Genomic DNA, 23758 nt, shown 5'->3' with positions numbered 1-23758 from the left:
CAAGACAATGCCAAACCACATTCTGCACATTCACAACAGCGTGGCTTCGTAGTAAAAGAGTGCAGGTACTAGACTGGCCTGCCTGCACTCCAGACCTGTCTCCCATTGAAACTGTGTGGCGCATTATGAAGCGTAAAATACGAAAATAAAGAACCCGGACTGTTGAACAGCTGAAGCTGTACCTTAAGCAAGAATTGGAAAGAATTCCACCTACCAAGCTCCGCAGTTCCCAAACGTTTATTGAATGTTGTTAAAAGAAAAGGTGATAACACAGTGGTAAACATGACCCTGTCCCACCTTTTTTGGCACGTGTTGCAGCCATAAAATTCTAAGTTAATGATTATTTCCTAAAAAAAATTAAGTTTATCAGTTTCGACATTAAATATCTTGTCTTTGTAGTGTATTCAATTAAATATAGGTCGAACATGATTTGCAAATATTTGTATTCTGTTTTTATTGATATTTAACACAACGTCCCAACTTCATTGGAATTGGGGTTGTACTACTAAGTACTCGGAACTACCCTCTTCATTTAACTTGTTGATCAGACCCTACAGTGCTGGGGTACTGATACTTCACAAGTCCATTTTGAGCGTCGAGTAACTTATTAGAAAAACTAACACATTTGATTTGAAAGACAAGCCTTCAACACAGTTGTAAGAAGCAGTGTAAGGGGCTACATCCAGGGAGGAATATTACATTATTACATTATCACATTACCAGTATACACACGGAATGATGAAGCAGATAGTGCAGTACTTTGAAAGGATTAAAATAACATTTCAACCAAAGCAAAACAACACAATGTTAAGATATTTGTTAGTCATAAATAGGTACCAGTAATATTTAGACAATTAATGCAAAGTGAGGATTATACAATTGACAGTGGTATAGAATGATGAAACGGCGCAGGCGGAGACAGGCTTGAGCAACGAGACGTGGAATGTGGGATGAATCTTTAGGGACTGTGGCAGTTTTAACTGGACAGAAATGGGATTAATGATTTTGGTGATGGGAAAAGGACCAATGAAGCATGGAGCGAGTTTACGGGAATCTGTTTGAAGGGGAAGGTCGTGGGAAAAGAGACAGACGGATTGACCCATCTTGTATTCGGGCGTCAGGGAGCGATGATGGTCCGCAAGCTGCTTGTTGCGTGCCGCTGACTGGTACAGCGCTGCCTGGACGTCCTTCCAAACTGCCTGGGCTCTCTGGAGGTGATCTTGTACGGAGGGGACTGCCACTGCCTGCTCCTGTCGGTCGAACAGTGGAAGTTGGAAACCGTAGCAAGCCATGAATGGGGAGCTGGTGAGGGAATTATGAACATATTCAATCCATGGGAGGAAGGAACTCCATGAGGAGGGGTTGCGGGCGGCCACACAGCGGAGTGCCGATTCCAGGGTTTGGTTGGCCTGCTACGTCTGGCCGTTGGTCTGCGGGTGATACCCCGAGGATAAGCTGGATGCTGCGCCCACCACCGCCTTGCAGAATTCCTTCCAGACCCGAGAGGAAAACTGGGGACCTCGATTGGAGACTATGTCGATGGGGATACCATGAAGTTTGAAGACATGTGAGACAAGGAGGTTAGCAGTTTCCAGGGCGGAGGGGAGTTTGGGGAGGGGCACATAATGGACACACTTGGAAAAACGATCGATGATTGTGAGAATAACAGTGCTACCTTCAGAGGTGGGCAGGCCAGTAACGAAGTCCACAGCGATGTGAGACCAATGGCGGCTGGGAATTGGCAGGGGGCGCAGCAAGCCAGCTGGAGGTGGGTGAGAAGACTTCGCTCAGGTACAGACGGAGCAGGGTTGAACAAACTCTCGGGTGTCTTTGATGAGGCTGGGCCACCAGAAGTGCTGTTGAATGAACTGGGTAGTACGGGTAATGCCAGGGTGACAAGTTAATTTAGAGTTGTGGGCCCACTGCAAGACTTTCGAACGTGCTGAATCGGGGATTAACAGGTGGTCAGGAGGCCTGGTCTTCGGATCAGGTTGGGTCTTTTGGGCCTCCTTGACCACGTGCTCGATCTCCCACGTGGCCGCTCCAACGAACAGGAACCCGGAAGGATGGATTCGGGTTCTGCTGTGCTCAAAGAAGGTGAGTGAATACGGGAGAGGGAATCTGCCTTGGTGTTACGGGAACCGGGACGGAAGGAGAGACTGCAATTGAATCTGCTGAGGAATAGTGCCCAGCGTGCTTGACGGGGGTTGTGACGTTTAGCAGTACGGAGGTAACCGAGGTTTTTGTGGTCAGTCAAAATTAGAAATTATTGTTTAGATCCCGCCAGCCAGTGCCTCCATTCTTCCAGGGCCCATATAATGGCCAGCAGCTCGCAGTTTCCGACATCATAATTTCTTCCTGTTGAAGATAGGCGACGGGGAAAAAAAGGGTCGTGGGATCTCGCTGCGAGAGTACTGCTCCAGCTCCGGCATCCGAGCCGTCAACCTCCACCACAAACTGGAGGGAAGGGTCAGGGTGGCGCAGAATGGGAGCAGTGGTGAACAGGGATTTGAGTTAATTGAATGCTTGTGAGGCTGCTGGGGTCCACTGAAACGGGGAGCTGGTGGATGTGAGACTGGTGAGGGAATAGCGACCTTGCTGTAATTACGGATGAATCAGCGGTAGAAATTGGCGAATCCAAGGAAACGTTGCGGTTCTTTGCGGGTCGCGGGGATGGGCCAGTCGATGATGGCTTGGATTTTGGTTGGGTCCGATTGTAGTTGTCCTTTTGCAATGATGTAGCTGAGGAAATGTACTGAGGATAGGTGGAATTCACATTTTTCCGGTTTGACGTATAGACGATTCTCGAGGAGGCACTGGAGGACATGGATGCAGTGTTCTTCAGGGGAACGGGAGAAAATGAGGATGTCATCGAGGTACACAAACGCGAACCGGTTGAGCATGTCACGGAGGACGTCAGTAATTAATATTTGGAAAACTGCAGGGGCGTTGGTTAAACCGAATGGCATGACCAGATACTCGAAGTGACCGAGAAAGGTATTGAAGGCGGTCTTCTACTCGTCGCCCTGTCGGATACGGATGAGGTGGTAGGCGTTACAGAGGTCCAATTTGGGCTTCGCAGAGGGGTTCAAAGGCTAGGTCGATCAGGGGTAGCGGTGACTTATTTTTAATTGTAGTGTCATTGAGTCCTCGGCAGTCGATGCATGGGCGGAGAGTGGTGTCTTTTTTCTCAACGAAAAAGAATCCAGCCCCGACCGGCGACGAGGAGGGGCGTATGAGGCCAGCAGCCAAGGAGTCGCGGATGTAATCCTCCATAGCCTTTTTTTCGGGACGGGAGAGATTGTAGAGTCGGCTGGTGGGAAGTGGAGCTCCGGGTAAGAGGTCTATGGAGCAATCATATGGACGGTGGGGGGGTAGAGAGATGGCCAAGTCCTTGCTGAATACTGGGGAGAGGTCATGATATTCTTCTGGAATTTCGGAGAGGTCCACTGGGTCTTTCGAGGGTGGAACGGCAGAAAGCAGACAGTGGAAATGGCAATGAGGACTCCATCCGATGATGGATAAATGAGCCCAGTCTATGGCGGGGTTGTGGAGTTTGAGCCAGGGAATACCAAGAACTAAGGGGGTCACAGGGGAAGGAATGACAAAAAGGGAATGTTTTCACGGTGATTGCCTGAAATAAGGAGTGTGATGGGCACTGTTTGATGGGTGACCAGGGAAATTACTCGGACATCCAGAGCTGTGACTTTTTTTGAGGATGGAAGTGGTTGAAGAGGGATTTGGAGCTGGTGAATTATTTCTTCGTGAATAAAATTATCATCGGCACCGGAATCAATAAGGGCAGCGGTGGGGGTGTTATGAGCAGAAATAATAATGCAAGCGGGAACGGTCATGAAGGAGGGAGAATTTGCGGGAACGGAGGTTTGCCTCACCACGACGCGCTCGGGACACGGTGAGCCTGGTCTTTCTGGTCGGAGGGGGCACGAGGAAATAAAGTGCAGTAGATGCACAACCGCTGGATGACACGACGCTGACGTTCTTGTGGATCTAAACATGTTTGACCAATTTGAATGGATTCATCGGATGCAACGGGGAGTGACAAAAGTGCGGAAGACGACTGCGTGGTGTTCAGAGTGGGAGAGTGTTTACGCGAGCATAGCCCTTTCTCACAGGCTCTCACTCGCAGTCTGTTATCCAGACGGATGGAGAGGGATAAAAACCTCGAGAGAGGAGGGCTCGTCCCGGACCGCAAGCTCCTCTTTGATTTGTTCGGAGAGACCGTTAGAAAAGATACGTCATCCCACCCGCATTTACCAGCAAGGATACGTAAGTCGATGGAATATTCCGCGACGGACTTCGCGCCCGGAGTGAGTGTGAGTAGACGACGGGTGGCTTCTTTGCCCTGAACAGGGTGATCGAAAACCTTACGGAGTTCGGCGGAAAAGGAATCGAACGAAAGGAGGACCGTGGAGGAGTTGTGCCATCATGAAGTGGACCATTTTGCTGCTTTGCTGCGGAGGAGGTTAGTGACATATGCTACTTTGGAACGTTCGGTGGGATAACTGTACGGTTGGAGATTGAATACGAGTGAGCAATGAAGAATAAACTGGCTACATGCACCTAGGTCCCCGGAGTAGGGCTCGGCCGGAGGTTCTTTGTATGGGAAGCGTGGTGGCTCGGAGGCTGCGGGCTCGGGAGGAGTACTTACAGGGGGTTGAATGGATTGCATCTGTTGGAAAAGGTGGGAGACCTGTTGCAGAAGGGAGTGGAGCGGTTCAGTGATTTCTTGCAGTATTTGGGCGCCTTGGAGGGTTTGTGCGTTCTTCAGTGCCTCCGGAGTTGCTGGGTCCATAATGGCCAAAGTATTCTGTCAGGTGTGGGAAGTAGCTGAACCCAAGAGCAGGTGGAGGCTGATGTAAAATGATGAACAGTTTATTCAGCAAAGGTTATGGAAGTGGTCCTGGATATGTTGACAGGCGGTGGCGTGGACAGGTGGCAGGCAGTGGACAGAACAGGCGGCTGCAGGAATGACGTGGGTCAGGAACACTGGGAACGAGGAGACACAAGAGTTAACGAGGGAACGAGGAGTTGAGTAGCTTACGTGAGTACGGTGGGCCGTGGTACCGCTAGGAGAGGTTGCAATACTTTGGCGAGGATTTCTGGGAACAGGCAGGCTTAAATGTAGGTGGTGATGAGAGTTAATTGGAGACAGGTGCGTGGCTTGAGGAGAAGCTGAAACAGAGAGGGGAGGGGAGAGAGAGGAGGAGAGGGCGCAAAGCGCCATCCAGGCTCCAAAACGGTACTGCAGGGCAGTACATGAAAGTATCAAGGTTTTTCATAAAGTACACTTCTTATATTTATGGGCTAATGTTAAAAATATGCATAATGTTACAGTGGCTTACAATAATACATCTATTTATAGAATAGAAGGAAACCTCTGCATCATGTTTGAACACTCATGTTATGTTACAATATTTTAATAATGTTTAATAGAAGATTCTAATGTAAGTGCAGCAATTATGCTTAGCACAATCCAGGTGTATTTCAATTTTAACTACAATATGTCTGCATTCAAAATTATTATTATTAATATTTTTTTAAACATGTCAAGGTTTTTCATTAATTAAGTATACTTTTTTTCTTTTTGGCGAATTATGGGCTTGGGTTAATGTTAGAAATGTACATAATGTTACAATGCTTGACAAAAATAAATTGACTTTTAGAATAAAACATCTGGCTCATGTTCGACGAACACTCAGGCTTGGTAACATGGTGAGAAAAGTATGCTATCGAGTTTAGATTAGAAGTACTTTCTTAAAGTGAGAGGACTAGTCTTTTGGAGCACTCGCTTAATGGAAAATGTTTTCTTTTTTTTTGTGTTTTTCGGGATTTTATTTTACATATTCTATCTCTTACTGTTACAATAAACCTACCATTGAAATAATATACCGCTCATGTCTTTGTCAGAGGGTGAACTTGCAAAATCAGTGAGGGATCAAAGAGTTACTTCCTCCACTGTATATGCCAAATAATATAACAGTGTATGTTTATTGGTTATGGTTGAAATTATATATATATATATATATATATATATATATATATATATATATATATATATATATATATGTGTGTGTGTGTGTGTGTGTGTGTGTGTATATCAAATACTGTATTATGCAATGTAATGAAATTGTTGTCTTTTATTGTTGAAAAATTAAAGGTAACATGGAAACTGAGACCATAGCATTCAGTTATACTCGCACCCATATTTGTATAAATGAATGATATGCATGTATTTAAGTTTTGTCAGAGGACACCAGCCATGAAGTAAACTAAATTTTCGGCTTCATGTCATCAAACCATGGTCATGCTCGTTAGCGTAGCGTACGCAGGAATTCAGCTCCCCTGTTTTCCTGGTTTGGTCAAGTGACATTCCACTTATAGCAGTTTGACAGGGTAATAAACATGACATCTTAGGGAAACGCCCCATTTTAGTTAGGATATCTAGAGGATATCTATATCTATGATTCATCGCTCCATACATGTTGGGACATGCTTAATACATTGCTTCAACGTTACAGAGAAAACCTAAAACCATCCTGGATTCGTCCACGTACGTACGCACCTAGAGCCGGTGGTCTGCTCTGTCTCCCTCACACGGTACCTCAAGCCCGCCCCATCTCTTCGAAAGGTCCTTTGCGGGATGCGACAGCAACAAAGTGCCACACCCACATTACGTGAATCTCCACCACCGGAGAGAAGTGGACCTCGCGCAAGAGTACACACAAACAACAATTCACGTCAGGATGGCAGGGTGTATTGCTTTCACTGACTCAACATTGCAAAGCAGGGTTATGGGGATACTGTTACGATATTTCCTCTAAATTTCATTTGACATATATTTAACCAGCCGGCATGGTGGACGACTGGTTAGCACATCTGCCTCACAGTTCTGGGGACCGGGGTTCAAATCCCAGCCCCGCCTCTGTGGAGTTTGCAGGTTCTCCCCGTGCCTGGGTGGGTTTTCTCCAGGTACTCCGGTTTCCTCCAACATCCCTAAAACATGCGTGGTAGGTTGATTGAAGACTCTAAATTGCCCGTAGGTGTGCATGTGAGTGCGAAGGATTGTTTGTTTATATGTGCCCTGCGATTGGCTGGCGACCGGTTCAGGGTATACCCCGCCTCCCGCCTTAAGATAGCTGGGATAGGCTCCAGCGGCCCGCGACCCTAGTGAGGATAAGGGGTAAAGAAAATTGTTGGGTGGATATATTTAACCCAACAATAATTACAAACTCAACTCAAACCCTAGTGGACTTGAGCTACACAAATATACCACACCATAAAAAACAACAAACAAAAAACCTGTAATGTTGGATCATCACAGTGGTATGATTTGTAATAGGCGGGGTTGCTGACTTGGCTTACTTGGAAGTTTTTTTTACTCCTTACTGCTAGTGATCTCCCTTTGTCCCCTGTAGCGTATAATGTCCTGTCTGTTTTCTTGTAATTTCCGGAATGTGTGTATGTGTAGGTCGTGTAGGTTGCGTAGTCGAAAAACAAAAAAAGAAAAAAAAAAGTAAGCTATTGATGTATGAGTACGTGCTGTTACTAAGAATAATATGACTCAAGTAAAAGTAAAAGGTACTTCCCCAAATACGTACTTGAAAAGTTAAATATTCAGTGAAAAAAAACAAATATTGAGCTTGTATTTCATTATTTTTTTTAACCAGTGCAAGAATGTCAAATAGATACAAATATATCACACGGATGAATATTATAAAATTATATATATATATACATATATATATATATATATATATATATATATATATACACACAGAGTGAGTACGGAAAGTATTCAGACCCTCTTAAATGTTTCACTTTTTTTTATATTGCAGCTATTTGCTAAAATCATTTGTTAATTTTTTTCCACATTAATCTACACACAGCACCCCATATTGACAGGGGAGAAAAAAAGGAATTGTTGAAATTTTTGCAGATTGATTAAAAATTAAAATCTGAACTATCACATAGCCACAAGTATTCAGACCCTTTGCTGTGACACTCGTATATTTAACTCAGGTGTTTCTTCTCATTTCTTCTGATCATCCTTGAGATGGTTCAACACCTTCCTTGGAGGCCAGCTGTGTTTAATTATACTGATTGGACTTGATTAGGAAAGCCACACCCCTGTCTATAAAAGACCTTACAGCTCACAGTGCATGTCACAATCAGAATCAGAATCATCTTTATTTGCCGAGTATGTCCAAAAATCACACAAGGAATTTGTCTCCGGTAATTGGAGCTGCTCAAGTATGACAACAGACAGTCAATTGACAGATAACACTTTTGAGACATAAAGACATAAAAAAACAAAAAAACAGTCACTGAGCAATAAAGGTTTACTAGTTATCTGGTAATGCCCGTACATTTTTATTTATTTATTTATTTTTGACAATTGTGGAAAAAGATGCAGAGTCCTCTAGCACTTAGAGCAGTTTGAATGACTAATATTGCAATAGTCCGGTGCAATGACCATTGTGCAAAGGGCGCTGAGACTTCAAGCGAGTAGTACGATAATCTGGGACAATGTTGATTGTGCAAATGTTGCAGATACTCCTCAGTCAGTGGGCAAATGGAGCAAATGCTACTCTGCATGAGTGGCCAGTATTGGATATGCAAATAGTGCAGCGTGGTGAGACTACTACAGTGAGTGCACAAGTAATATATAATTGGCCCGACAGAAATGTGACAACAAACTCAAGACAAAAAAAATTGCCAGCATGTTGCAATGGAATTGTAGGTTAGGTGTTTAAGAAGTTGATTGCAAGAGAGAAGAAGCTGTTGGAATGTCTGCTAGTTCTAGTTTGCGTTGATCGGTAGCGCCTACCTGAGGGAAGGAGCTGGAAGAGCTGGTGACCGGGATGTAGAGGGTCCGAGAGGATTTTGCACGCTCTTGTTTTAGTTCTGGCAGCGTGCAAGTCCTCAAGTGTGGGTAGAGGGGTACCGACAATCCTTTCAGCAGTTTCGATTGTCCGTTGCAGTCGGAGTTTGTCCTTTTTTGTAGCAGCACCAAACCAGACTGTGATGGAAGAACACAGGACTGATTCGATGACCGCTGTGTAGAACTGCCTCAGCAGCTTCTGTGGCAGGCCGTGCTTTCTCAGAAGCCGCAGGAAGTACATCCTCTGCTGGGCCTTTTTGAGGACGGAGTTGATGTTGATCGCCCACTTCAGGTCCTGAGAGACTGTAATTACCAGGAACTTGAAGCGCTCAACAGTTGACACAAGGCAGCTGGACAGCGTGAGGGGCAGCTGTGGCGAAGGATGCCTCCTGAAGTCCACGATCATCTCTACAGTCTTGAGCGTGTTCAGCTCCAGGTTGTGTCGGCCGCACCACAGCTCCAGCCGCTCCACCTCCTGTCAATGTGCAGACTCGTCACCGTCCTTGATGAGGCCGATGACAGTGGAATCATCTGCCAACTTCAGGAGTTTGACAGCCGGGCGCGTTGAGGTGCAGTCGTTCGTGTAGAGGGAGAAGAGCAGCGGAAAGAGGACACAACCTTGGGGCGCCCCAGTGCTGATACTGCGTGTGGATGAGGTGGCCTCCCCTGCCTCACCTGCTGTGTCCTGCCCGTCAGGAAGCTGTAAATCCATTGGCAGATGGCAGCTGAGACGCTGAGCTGGAGAAGCTTGGAGGAAAGGAGTTCAGGAAGGATGGTGTTGAACGCTGAGCTGAAGTCCACGACCAGGATCCTCGCATAGGTCCCTCCACTGTCGAGGTGTTCTAGGATGAAGTGCAGTCCCATGTTGACTGCATCATCCGCAGACCTGTTCGCTCGGTAGGCAAACTGCTACTGTGACGCTCTTGATGTGGTCCAGCATGAGACGTTCAAAGGACTTCATGACCACAGATGTCAAGGCGACAGGCCTGTAGTCATTTACACCCAAGATTGTAGGTTTCTTGGGGACTGGAATGATGGTGGAGCGTTTGAAACAGGGTGGTACTTCGCACAGTTACAGAGATCTATTGAAGATCTGTGTGAAGATTGGAGCGAGCTGGTCCGCGCACACTTTGAAGCAGGATGGGGACACATGGTCTGTGCCTGCCGCTTTGTTAATCTTTTGTTGTTTGAAGATGCGTCTCACATCCTGTTCGCGGATGGTTAAGGCAGAAGTCTGCGGTGTGATATGGGGTCGGTGGTACGGCTGGGTGGGTGTGGGGTGTGAATGTGTCCTTTTCAAATCTCCAGTAGAAGGTATTCAAGTCGTTGGCTAGTATGCAATTGTTCTCAGCTTGGGGGGATCGTCGCTTGTAATTTGTCAGCGATTGGAATGCAAGCCAGACTGATTTACAGTCGTTAGCGCTAAACTGTTTTTTCCAACTTTGCTGCATAGTTCCTCTTTGCAATGTTAATTTATTTAGTCAGCTGGTTTCTAGCTCGATTATACAGGGCCCTGTCCCCGCTTTTATATCCGTCCTTCTTAGCTTGGCGAAGCTGCTTAAGTTTAGCAGTGAACCAAGGCTTGTTGTTATTGAATGTGCAAAATGACTTTGTTGGTACACAAACCTCTTCACAGAAACTAATATAGGATGTGCCAGTGTCTGTATATTCATCCAGGCTGCCAGCTGAATTTTCAAAGAGACTCCAGTCTGTGCAGTCTAAACAGCTTTGAAGTTCCATCTTTGCTTCATTGGTCCACTTTTTCACTGTTTTCACTGTAGACTTCGCGCATTTAAGTTCTTGCCTGTATGTCGGTATTAAGTGAATTAAGCAGTGATCAGACGAGCCCAGTGCTGCACGAGGTTTGGGACGGTATGTGTTTTTTAGCGTAGTATAGTAGTGGTCCAAAATGTTATTTTCCCTGGTAGGACTGTCGATGTGCTGCTTGTATTTTGGGAGTTCGTGGTTGAGTTTAGCTTTGTTAAAGTCCCCGAGAATAATGAGGGGTGAGTCCGGGTGTTTTTTTTCAATTTCGTTTACTTGTTCGGCGAGCATTAGCAGTGCGGCGTTCGTGTTAGCTTGAGGCGGAATGTACACGCCAGCCAGAATGAATGATGCAAATTCACGAGGCGAGTAGAATGGCTTACAGTTAAAAAACAACTCCAAATGCGGGCTGCAGCGTGTGCTGAGCTCCGTGACGTCCGTACACCATTTTTTGTTGATATAAAAGCATATCCCGCCGCTTTTTGTTTTCCCCGTTAACTCCGTGATGCGGTCTGCTCGGTGAAGATGAAAGCCCGGAAGCATGACCGCGCCATCAAGTACAGCCTCACATAGCCAAGTCTCCATAAAGCACATGGCGGCAGAACGTCCAAAGTCTTTGCTGGACTTTTTCAGAAGATGAAACTCGTCCATTTTGTTTGGTAGGGAGCGTAGATTCGCGAGGTGGATTGACGGAAAAGCCAATCTGTATCCACTCTTGCGGAGCTTCACTTGGATGCCGGCTCGCTTACCTCTGTGGCGTCGCCTTCGCCTCCATGCGCCAAAGACCGAGTAACTCGGGGGAAAAACTGAGCGGATTTGCGAAAGTTGGTGAAAGAAAGTCTGGAGTAGCCTCCTTGATGGTTAGCAAGTCTCCGCCTGTGTAATTGAGTCGTGTAATGTCTCCAAAGACGAACAAAAAACACAAAAACAATACTAGAGAGCGCGTAAACGAGGCGACCACGCTGGTAGGCGCCATCTTGTGTGAGAGCAGATGAGAATCAGGAGGTCAAAGGAACTGCCTGAAGAGCTCAGAGACAGAATTGTGGCAAGGCACAGATCTGGCCAAGGTTACAAAGAAACCTCTGCTGCGCTTAAGGTTCCTAAGAACACAGTGGCCTCCATAATCCTGAAATGGAAGACGTTTGGGATGATAAGAAAACTTCCTTGAGCTGGCCTTCCAGCCAAACTGAGCAATTAGGGTAGAAGAGCCTTGGTGAGAGAGGTAAAGAAGAACCCAAAGATCATTGTGGCTGAGCTCCAGAGATGCAGTCGGGAGATGGGAGAAAATTCTAGAAAGTCAACCATCACTGCAGCCCTCCACCAGTCGGGGCTTTATGGCAGAGTAGCTCAACGGAACCCTCTCCTCAGTGCAAGACACATGAAAGCCCGCATGGAGTTTGCTAAAAAAAACACCTGAAGGTCTCCAAGATGGTGGGAAATAAGATTCTCTGCTCTGATGAGACAAAGATAGAAAGAGTTGGCCTTAATTCTAAGTGGCATGTGTGGAGAAAACCAGGCACTGCTGTCCAATACAGTCCCAACATTGAGCCAACATTTGAGGTAGGACCGGCTGACCCCAAAATAGTGTGTTATAGTAATCCAGCAGAGGTGTGACGAAGGCATGGATTACTCTTTCAAAATGCTGTTGTGAAAGATGTTTTACTTTAGCCAGCTGCCCAAGATTAATCTGACGAGGATACGTATGTACAATTTACATTCTACTGTAAGGAATTCCGATGATTTCCTAGTGTGCCAGTGTTGTCCAGCATAGCCTCAGAGAGGTACAGCCTCATCCCAAACGGGGTTCCTGAACAAACTCACTGGATCTTTTAGCCTGACTCAAACGTGTGGCTGCACCTTGTCTATGCTGAGCAGCAGTGTGGCGGACTCAAAACCGCGTGCTGCTACACCTACAGGTAAGTAGGGTAAAGTACAAAAGTACTTGCTTTTATAAATACTCAAGTATTCCAAGTATTTTCTACAACAACATAACATCCCTTGGAACAGTAATTCAGAGAATCTGACTGTATAATGTTGTATATTTATTGTTTTAGAGTGAAAATGATGGCCAATGAAGTAAAGTGTGTTGAAAGTAGATTGAAACTAACAAATGCACCAACACTAGTTTGTTGAAGAACATGGAAATGTTTAAATCTTGTAATATCCTACTGCAGTAAAGTTGAATGAGTTGAATGCAGCAGGAGTAAAGTAATTTACACTTCATTCATCTGTTATGTTTAAATAATGTAATTGTGATTAAATCACTTTACTGCAGTAAACTGATTGGATTAAAGCCAGTAATAGTAAAGTATATGAAGTAAATTGTTTAGAAATACATTTAAACTGCCAAAAAGCACCAACACTGGTTTGGTGATAAACATAAGAATAAATATGTTTAACTATTGTGACATCAGTAAATTATGTCAAGACCTAGCATGCACAAATTACAAAATTTAAGATGATGTGTTTGGGCGGCACGGTGGCCGACTGGTTAGAGCGTCAGCCTCACAGTTCTGAGGTGCGGGGTTCAATCCCCGTCCCCGCCTGTGTGGAGTTTGCATGTTCTCCCCGTGCCTGCGTGGGTTTTCTCCGGGCACTCCGGTTTCCTCCCGCATCCCAAAAACATGCATTAATTAGAGACTCTAAATTGCCCGTAGGCATGACTGTGAGTGCGAATGGTTGTTTGTTTCTATGTGCCCTGCGATTGGCTGGCAACCAGTTCAGGGTGTACCCCGCCTCCTGCCCGATGACAGCTGGGATAGGCTCCAGCACGCCCGCGACCCTAGTGAGGAGAAGCGGCTCAGATAATGGATGGATGGAAGATGATGTGTTTGCTATGGTTTATAAGAACACAGAGTACAAGGCTGTACAAGTCACTAAGTCAATTGTGGCAGTATTTCAATGATACTATCACAGTGTAGCAATTAATTGATCTGAAGAAACTGATCATCAAATGTTACTGAAGTCAAATTTGACTTGGAAAAAAAAGTACAGAAGTATAAGTAATCAAGTAAGTAAGTACCCGGTAAGTACATGACATGATTACTTCCAGAAAAAAAACATCCGTTTACTGACCGTTTGGGACTTTCAGTTAAAATGGTTGATACGTCACAGATTGTGACATGTGCAGATCAATGTAAACATCTTGTGATTTATCAAGATGGTAATTTGTTTGTTTCTTTGTGTGTTTAACTTTTTTTAAACAATAATAATTTTAAAAAACAACATGCAACAATACACTGAAGATACTTAACATCAGTTTTGTGTGCTTAAAGCGGAATGGGAAGAAGTAATCTGTAACCTAATGTATGCTAATTGGAAATGTTACTAACACACTCCTAGTGGAAGATCTGTAGAGGTGCAGGTGCGTGCTCTGTTTGCATGAAATGAAATGAAATGAAATGAAAAACCAGTGAACAACAGGTTAGCACATCTGCCTCACGGTTCTGAGGACAGGGGTTCAAATCCCAGCCCCGCATGTGGAGTTTGCATGTTGTCCCCGTGCCTGCGTGGGTTTTCTTCTGGGCACTCCGGTTTCCTCCCACATCCCAAAAACATGGATGGTAGGTTGATTGAAGACTCTAAATGGCCCGTAGGTGTGATTGTGAGTGCGAATGGTTGTTTGTTTATATGTGCCCTGCGATTGGCTGGCGACCAGTTCAGGGTGTACCCCGCCCCTCACCCGGGATAGCTGGGATAGGATCGAGTACGCCTGCGACCCTAGTGAGGATAAGCGGAACGGAAGATGAATGAATGAATATTTTACATCCATATCTGCATTGGTAAAGGAGTTGCTTTTAATCTCACTGTACTTGTGTACCGTGACAATAAAAGAAATTCTATTCTATAAGGCTTTGCGCCTACCAGAGCAACTCTGCACCGCACATCCTCCATCCTTACATTCTGTCAAACAGGGGCGTAGCCAGAAATCAATCGTCAAACCAGCTTGAAAAACACTATAATGGAGGTAACAACGGGGTGGCTGCAGCCGGCGGCGTGGTGGACGACCTTCAGTCTGGGGTGGCCGCAGCCACCCCTCGCCACCATGTAGCTCCGCCCCAGCTCCCATAGAGTGTGAACTTTTGTATTCGCTGTTGTCTTGAGACATGTTTGATTACTGGTTGGTTACTAGACAGGGCTGAGAGGCTGGAACTTGAAGTGTATTTCTTTTACGAATAGGCCACCAAATGTATGGAATATATAATAGAAAAATGACATTTAGAATTTCTCTATTCCAGGCGTTTTGTGTGGAACTTCTTCAGACTGGAGAATGAACATCTGAATAACTGTGGTGAGTTCCGAGCTGTCAGAGACATTAGTGTGGCTCCCCTAAATGCTGATGACCAGACCCTGCTGGAGCAAATGATGGATCAAGAGGATGGAGTCAGGAACCGACAGGGCAAAAAGAGCTGGAAACGGAGCTACAGCATGAGTCTACGGAGGCCAAGACTTCCCTCACAGTAAGTCAGACCTGCACTACATTTGCCAGAATGCAATATCAACATGCAAAATTGTATTGATAATTGTAGGATAGTTGATCATATTCACTTATTGAGGCTTGATCAGAAAATGGTCAATTCCATACATATTGATTGAAATTTGAATAAAAATGTAAGTGAACATCACAGTTCAGACTGAAATTTGTCAAAGATTTAAGATAAAATGGACTCAAAAATGCACCGGAGGCCAGAATTCGAGTTACAGTATGTGCTCTTTTACGTGCTCCAGTTAGGAGGCGAGCCGTGGCATTTTGAGCCAACTGGAGACGTTTGAGCGAGGACTGGGTGACTCTGAAATACAGTGCTTTACAGTAATCAATCAGACGTGTGATGAAGGGGGAGGGTGGGAGGAGGGGATGGGGGTCACGCATAAACATGTTGTGACATGCCTGGTCAGGAAACACAGGTGGAGTTTCCATTGGGTCAGTAGGAGGAGTATCAGCTTTTTGCGGAAAGTCTGGCTCCGTTGTGACGTCAGACAGGAACATGTTGTGTCACATGGTGCGATTAATGCATTCTTGTAAAACAAAATGTTGTAGAGTAAGGTCACGAGAGGACACCCCCAAACATGTCAGGACAAGAAACGGGGGTTGACATTGGGTCAGTAGGAGGGGTCTATTGACTTTTAGTCATTTAAATGAGAGGTTAACTTTGAGATCTTTAAAATAGCCTTTGACACATCACATCGACCAATGCAACATTGTTACACTGTATCTTTTCAACAACGGTTCAATAGTATTGATGAAGGTAGAAAACAGATCTTCCGATGTCAACATGAAGAAGGAGAGTTTTGGACGGCTAATATTCCTGTCTGTGTTAAGATTAAGAAGTTAGACAGGTTTGCATCAAGACTAATATCAGAATCATATTTATTTGCTAAGTATGTCAAAAATACACAAGGAATTTGACCCCGGTAGTTGGAGCCGCTCTTGTATGACAACAGACAGCCATTTGACAGAAGATACTTTTGAGACTTAAAAACACAGTATGGAGAGTAACTGAGCAATGAAAGATATACCGGTAATGGTGATAACATTTTTTATTTTATTTTTTGGGGTGGAGGGGGGGGGGTGGGGGGGGGGGGGGTCGTTGTGTAAATGATGCGGCGTCCTCAAGCAATTTTAGAGCAGTTTGAAATGGCTAATAGAGCGATAATCTTGTACAGTGACCATTGTGCAAATGGCGCAAAGACTTCAAAATATTTAAGCAATTTAAAGTGACGAGTAGTGCAATAATCTGGAACAGTGTCAGATACTTCTCAAGCACATGAGTGGCCACTATTGGTCAACAGATTTGCAAATAATGCAGAGTGGCGAGTCTACTACAGTTAGTGCACAAATAATGTATATTTGGCCCAGTACAGATTTGACGCCAATCACAAGACAAAAAACGGAATTGTAAGTTAACTGTTTAGGAAGTTAATGGCAAGACGGGAGAAGCTGTTGTCACGTCTGCTAGTTTTAGTTTGCATTGTTCGATAGCGCCTACCTTCATCTTTAAGAGGCTCCTCTGTCCTCCACTCGTGACCTGTATTAATGGCACCTGTTTGAACCCGTTATCAGTATAAAGGACACCTGTCCACAACCTCAAACAATCACACTCCAAACTCCACTATGGCAAAGGACACCAGAAACTAAATTGTAGACCTGCACCAGGCTGGGAAGTCTGAATCTGCAATAGGTAAACAGCTTGGTGTGAAGAAATCAACTGTGGGAGCAATTATTAGAAAATGGAAGACATACAACACCACTGATAATCTCCCTCGATCTGGGGCTCCGCGCAAGATCTCACCCCACGGGGTCAAAAGAACGGTGAGCAAAAATCCCCGAACCACACAGGGGGTCCTAGTGAATGACCTGCAGAGAACTGTGACCAAAGTAACAAAGGCTATCATCAGTAACACACTACGCCGCCAGGGACTCAAATCCTGCAGTACCAGATGTGTCCCCCTGCTTAAGCCAGTACATGTCCAGGCGTGTCAGAAGTTTGCTAGAGAGCATTTGGATGATACAGAAGAGGATTGGGAGAATGTCAAATGGTCAGATGAAACCAAAATATAACTTTTTGGTAAAAACTCAACTTGTCGTGTTTGGAGGAGAAATAATGCTGAGTTGCATCCAAAAAAGACCATATCTACTGAACCATGGGGGTGGAAACATGATGCTTTGGGGCTGTTTTTTCTGCAAAAGGACCAGGACGACTGATCCGTGTAAAGGAAATAAAGAATGGGGCCATGTATTGTGAGATTTGTAGTGGAAACCTCTTTCCATCAGCAAGGGCATTGAAGATGAAACGTGGCTGGGTCTTTCAGCATGACAATGATCCCGGGCAACGAAGTAGGGCTTCGTAAGAAGCATTTCAAGGTCCTGATTTGGCCAAGCCAGTCTCCAGATCTCAACCCCAGAGAAAATCTTTGGCGGGAGTTGAAAGTCTGTGTTGCCCAGCGACAGCCCCAAAATATCACTGCTCTCGAGGAGATCTGCATGAAGGAATCGGCCAAAATAACAGCAACAGTGTGTGAAAACCTTGTGAAGACTTACAGAAAACATTTGACCTCTGCCATTGCCAACAAAGGGTATATAACAAAGTATTGAAATGAACTTTTGTGATTGACCAAATACTTATTTTCCACCGTAATTTGCTCATAAATTCTTTAAAAATCAGACAATGTGACTTTCTGGATTTTTTTTCTTCTCATTTTGTCTTTTTGTATACCTATGATGAAAATTACAGGCCTCTCTCATTTTTAAGTGGGAGAACTTGCACAACTGGTCGCTGAGTCAATACTTTTTGCCCCACTGTGTGTGTGTGTGTGTGTGTGTGTGTGTGTGTAGATTGATAGATTGACAGGCAGACGGACAGACAGACAGACAGAAGGAAATACAAGGAAAGAGGAAGAAGAAGTGGGACACTGAGAGGACCGAGGTTAGGAGAAAGGACTACATTGAGATGCGACGTAGGGAAAAGGTAGAGGTGGCAAAGGCCAAACAAGAGGCATATGATGACATGTATGCTAGGTTGGACACTAAAGAAGGAGAAAAGGATCTCTACAGGTTTGCCAGACAGAGGGATAGATATGGGAAGGATGTGCAGCAGGTTAGGGTGGTTAAGGATAGAGGTGTAAATGTGTTGACTGGTGCCAGTAGTGTGATGGACAGATGGAAAGAAGACTTTGAGGAATTGATGAATGAGGAAAATGAGAGCGAAGGAAGAGGATAAGAGGAAAGTGTGGTGGACCAGGAAGTGGCAATGATTATTAAGGGGGAAGTTAGAAAGGCATTGGGTGAGAAGATGCCTGAGGATGGAGGAAAAGTGTACTGGTACCCATTTTTAAGAACAAAGGTGATGTGCAGAGCTGTTGTAACTATAGAGGAATAAAGTTGATGAGCCACACAATGAAGTTATGGGAAAGAGTAGTAGAGGCTTGACTCAGGACAGAAGTGAGTATTTGCGAGCAACAGTATGGTTTCATGACTAGCAAGAGTACCACAGATGCATTATTTGCCTTGAGGATGTTGATGGAAAAGTAGAGAGAAGGTCAGAAGGAACTACATTGTGTCTTTGTGGATCGAGAGAAAGCCTATGACAGAGTACCCAGACAGACACTGTGGTACTGCGTGCGGAACTCTGGAGTGGCAGAGAAGTATGTTAAAATAATACAGGACGTGTACAAGGGCAGCAGAACTGTGGTGAGGTGTGCTATAGGTGTGACAGAGGAGTTTGAGGTGGGACTGCATCAGGGATCAGACCTGAGCCCCTTCCTGTTTGCAGTGGTGATGGATAGGCTGACAGATGAGGTTAGGCTGGAATCCCCGTGGACCATGATGTTCGTAGATGACATTGTGATCTGCAGTGAAAGCAGGGAGCAGGTAGAGGAACAGTTAGAAAGATTACGGCATGCACTAGAAAGGAGAGGAATGAAGATTAGCCGAAGTAAAACAGAATATATGTGCATGAATGAGAGGGATGGAGGTGGAAATGTGAGGTTACAGGGAGAAGAGATAGCAAGGGTGGAGGAGTTTAAATACTTGGGGTCAACAGTCCAGAGCAATGGTGATTGTGGTCAGGAAGTGAAGAAACAGGTCCAAGCAGATTGGAACGGGTGGAGGAAAGTGTCAAGTGTGTTATGTGACAGAAGAGTCTCTTTGAGGAAGAAGGGGAAAATTTGTAAGACATTGTTGAGGCCAGCCATGATGTACGGATTAGAGACAGTGGCACTGAAGAGACAATAGGAAGCAGACCTGGAGGTGGCGGAAATGAAGATGTTGAGGTTCGCTCTTGGAGTGAAAAGGTTGGATAAAATTAGAAATGACCTCATCAGAGGGACAGCCAAGCCGAGATGTTTCGGAGACAAAGTTAGAGAGAGCAAACTTCAATGGTTTGAACATGCCCAGAGGAGAGAGACTGAATATTTTGGTAGAAGGGTGATGAGGATGGAGGTGCCAGGCAAGAGAGCTAGAGGAAGACCAAAGAGAAGGTTGATGGATGTCGTGAGGGAAGACATGAGGCCAGTTGGTGCTAGAGAGGAGGATGCAGGAGATAGGCTTAGATGGAAAAGGATGACACGCTGTGGTGACCCCTAATGGGACAAGCCGAAAGGAAAAGAAAAGATAGATAGATGTGTGTGTGTGTGCGCGCGCGTCTGTGTGTGTGTGTGTGTGTGTATATGTATATATATGTAGCCTAGGAACGGAACTTGTTTGTAAATCGAGGCCTTCCTGTATCCTGTTTATGTATGTTTTGTACCACATTTTCTAATTTTAATTCAGAATTGAAAATCCATCCATCCATCCATTTTCTGTGCTTGCTTTTCCTCACTTGGGTCACAGGCATGCTGGAGCCTATCCCAGCTATCTTCGGGCGAGAGGCGGCGTACACCCGGAACTGGTTGCCAGCCAATCGCAGGGCACATATCAACCAACAACCATTTGCACTCACATTCACACCTATGGGCAATTTAGTCTTCAGTCAACCTACCACGCATGTTTTTGGGATGTGGGAGGAAACCGGTGTGCCCGGAGAAAACCCATGCAGGCACGGGGAGAACATGCAAACTCTACACCCTGTGCTTCACGGAGAGCTCAGCACACACTGCAGCCCGGACTTTGAGTCGCTGTTTTTGAACTGTAAGTCACTCTACTCACGGCGCGAGTTTGCGTCGTTCATCTTCGCCGGTGTTTACATTCCTCCACAAGCTAACACGCATGTCGCACTGCTAACGCTCGCTGAACAAGTAAACGAACATGAAAAAAAGATTCATCCCTCATTATTCTTGGGGACTTTAAAAAACATAAACTCAACCACGACCTCCCTCAATACAAGCAGCACATATACTGTCTTCCCAGGGAAAACAACATTCTAGACCACTGCTATACTACGCTAAATGATGCTACTGTGCTACAGTCACTCGTAGTGCAATAATCTGGGACAATGTCGATTGTGCAAATGTTGCAGATGCTACTCAGGCACATGAGTGCCCAGTATTGGTCAACAACAGATATGCTAATAGTGGAGTGTGGCGAGACTACTACAGTGAGCGCACGAGTAATGTATAATTGGCCCGACAGCGATGTAGTCGTTCCTGTAGAGAGAGAAGAGCAGCAGACAGAGGACACAACCTTGGGGCGCCCCGGTGCTCGTGGTGTGTGTAGATGAGGTGGTGTCCCCCAGCCCGTCAGGAAGCTGTAAATCCACTGGCAGTGGCAGGCGAGACGCTGAGCTGGAGAAGCTTGGAGGAGAGGAGTTTGGGGATGATTGTGTTGAACGCAGAGCTGAAGTCTACGAACAGGATGCTTGCGTAGGTCCCCGGGCCGATGAGGTGTTCTAGGATGAAGTGCAGTCCCATGTTGACTGCATCATCCGCAGACCTGTTTGCTCGGTAGGCAAACTGCGAGGGGGGGGGGGGTCCTGTAGGGGACCTGTGACGCTCTTGAGGTGGTCCAGAATGAGTCGTTAAAAGGACTTCATGACCACAGATGTCAAGGCGACAGGCCTGTAGTCATTAAGACCCGAGATTGCAGGTTTCTTGGGGACTGGGATGATGGTGGAGCGTTTGAAACACGATGGTACGTCACACAGTTCCAGAGATCTGTTGAAGATCTGTGTGAAGACTGGAGCGAGCTGGTCCGCACAGACTTTGAGGCAGGATGGGGACAGAAGGTCTGGGCCGGCCCCTTTGTTGATCTTTTGTTGTTTGAAGATGCGTCTCGCATCCTGTTTGGGGCTGGTCAACGCAGAAGTCAGAGGTGTGATGGTGGTCGGTAGTGCGACTGGGTGGGTGTGGGGTGTGAAAGTGTCCTTTTCAAATCTGCAATTTCCCTGTATGTTGGTATTAAGTCAATTAAGCAGTGATCAGTCGAGCCCAGAGCTGCACGAGGTATGGCACGGTATGCGTTCTTTAACGTAGTATAGCAGTGGTCAAAATGTTTATTTTCCTGGTAGGACAGTCAATGTGCTTGTATTTCGGGAGTTTGTGGTTGAGTTTAGCTTTGTTAAAGTCCCCAAGAATAATGAGGGGTGAGTGTGGGTGTTTTTTTTCCATTTCATTTACTTGTTCAGCGAGCATTAGCAGTGCGGTATTCGTGTTAACTTGAGGAGGAATGTAAACACCGGCGAGAATGAAAGATGCAAACTCATGAGGCGAGTAGAATGGCTTACAGTTCAAAAACAGCAACTCTAAATCTGCAGTGTGTACTGAGCTCCGTGATGTCAGCGCACCATTTTTAGTTGATGTAGTAGCATATCCCGCCGCCTTTTGTTTTTCCCTATAACTCCGTGATGCGGTCTGCCCAGTGTGGATGGAAGCCCGGAACAATTACGGCGCCATCGGGGACACGTTCACAAAGCCATGTCGCCGTAAAGCACAGGGTGGCGGAACATCCAAAGTCTTTACTGTTCTTTGTCAGAAGATGAAGCTCGTCCATTTCGTTGGGAGGGACCATAGATTCACGCAGTGGATCGACGGGAACGCCAATCTGTATCCTCTATTGCGGAGCTTCAGTTGGATGCCCGAGCCCCTTCGTCGCCTTCGCCTCCATGCGCCATAGACCGCAGCCGCCTCTGAAAAAAATCTGAGCGGATTTGCGAAAGTTGGTGAAAGAATTTCCGGGGTAGACTCCCTCATGTTTAGCGAGGTTTCCCTTGTGTAAGTGAGTCGCGTAATGTCTCCAAAGACGAAAGAAAAACACAAAAACAGAGAAAATACTAGAGAGCACGTCACCACGGCGACCACACAGGTAGGTGCCATTTTGTGCACTTGATGAATATACGGACACTGTTACATCCTAACACTTCCCATGGGCTCACCACCATAGGGTCGGGTGCAGTGCGAGCTGGGCGGTGGCCGAAGGCAGGGACCTTGGCGATCCGATCCCCGGCTGCAGAAATTAGCTCTAGGGACGTGGAATGTCACCTCTGGCAGGGAAGGAGCCCGAGCTGGTGTGAGTCCGACTATATCTAGTCGGACTGACCTCCACACACAGCTTGGGCTCTGGTACCAGTCCTCTCGAGAGGGGTTGGACTCTCTTCCACTCTGGAGTTGTCCACGGTGAGAGGCGCCGAGCAGGTGTGGATATACTTATTGCCCCCCGACTCGGCGGCTGTATGTTGGGGTTCACCCCGGTGGACGAGAGGGTAGCCTCCCTCCGCCTTCGGGTGGGGGTACGGGTCCTGACTGTTGTTTGTGCCTATGCACCAAACAGCAGTTCAGAGTATCCACCCTTTTTGGAGTCCTTGGAGGGGGTGCTGGAGAGCGCTCCCGCTGGGACTCCATCGTTCTGCTGGGGGACTGCAATGCTCAAGTGGGCAATGACAGTGAGACCTTGAAGGGGGTGATTCGGAGGAACGGCCCCCAGATCAGAACCTGAGCCGTGTTCTGTTATTGGACTTCTGTGCTCATCACGTATTGTCCATAATGAATACCATGTTCAAGCATAAGGGTGTCCACACAGGCTCTTGGCACCAGGACACCCTAGGTCGCAGTTCGATGATCGACTTGGTGGTTGTGTCATCGGCCACATGTCTTGGACCCTCGGGTAAAGAGAGGGGCGGAGCTGTCAACTGATCACCAACTGCTGGTGAGTTGGCTCCGATGCCAGGCCCAAACGTATCGTGAGGGTCTGCTGGGAACGTCTGGCAGAATCCCCTGTCAGAATGAGTTTCAACTCCTACCTCCGACAGAACTTTGCTCATGTTCCGGGGGAGGCGGGGGACATCAAGTCCCAGTGGACCGGAGCTGTAGCCGTAAGGTGGTCGGTGCCTGTCGTGGTGGCAATCCCCGAACCCGTTGGTGGACACTAATGGTGAGGGATGCCGTCAAGCTGAAGAAGGAGTCCTATCGGGTCTTCTTGGCCTGTGGGACTCCTGAGGCAGCTGATGGGTACCGGCTGGCAAAGTGGAATGCAGCTTTGGTAGTCGCTGAAGCAAAAACTCGGGTATGGGAGGAGTTCGGTGAGGCCATGGAGAAAGACTTCGGGACGGCTTTGAGGAAATTCTGGTGCACCATCCAGCGTTTTAGGGGGGGAAAGCAGTTCACCATCAACACTGTATCGTGGGGATGGGTCACTGCTGACCTCGACTCGGGATGTTGTGAGCT

General features: G+C 46.3%; 1 protein-coding gene across 6 annotated transcripts in view; it reads left to right on the top strand.

The window, feature by feature from the left end:
• LOC133489270 (xenotropic and polytropic retrovirus receptor 1 homolog) overlaps positions 1-23758 on the top strand; it is a 246898-nt gene that overhangs the window by 185200 nt on the left and 37940 nt on the right. For all 6 annotated transcript variants that reach the window (XM_061798176.1, XM_061798177.1, XM_061798175.1 and 3 more), the window contains one exon: positions 14905-15126. In XM_061798176.1, coding sequence (XP_061654160.1) covers positions 14905-15126 — 222 coding nt within the window. The remainder of the gene's footprint in view (positions 1-14904; positions 15127-23758) is intronic.

Source organism: Phyllopteryx taeniolatus, chromosome 14 (assembly GCF_024500385.1).
Source record: "Phyllopteryx taeniolatus isolate TA_2022b chromosome 14, UOR_Ptae_1.2, whole genome shotgun sequence".
Classification (NCBI taxonomy): Eukaryota; Metazoa; Chordata; class Actinopteri; order Syngnathiformes; family Syngnathidae; genus Phyllopteryx; species Phyllopteryx taeniolatus.
The sequence above is the reverse complement of the archived record's forward strand: the minus strand, read 5'-3'. Positions and strand labels throughout refer to the sequence as shown.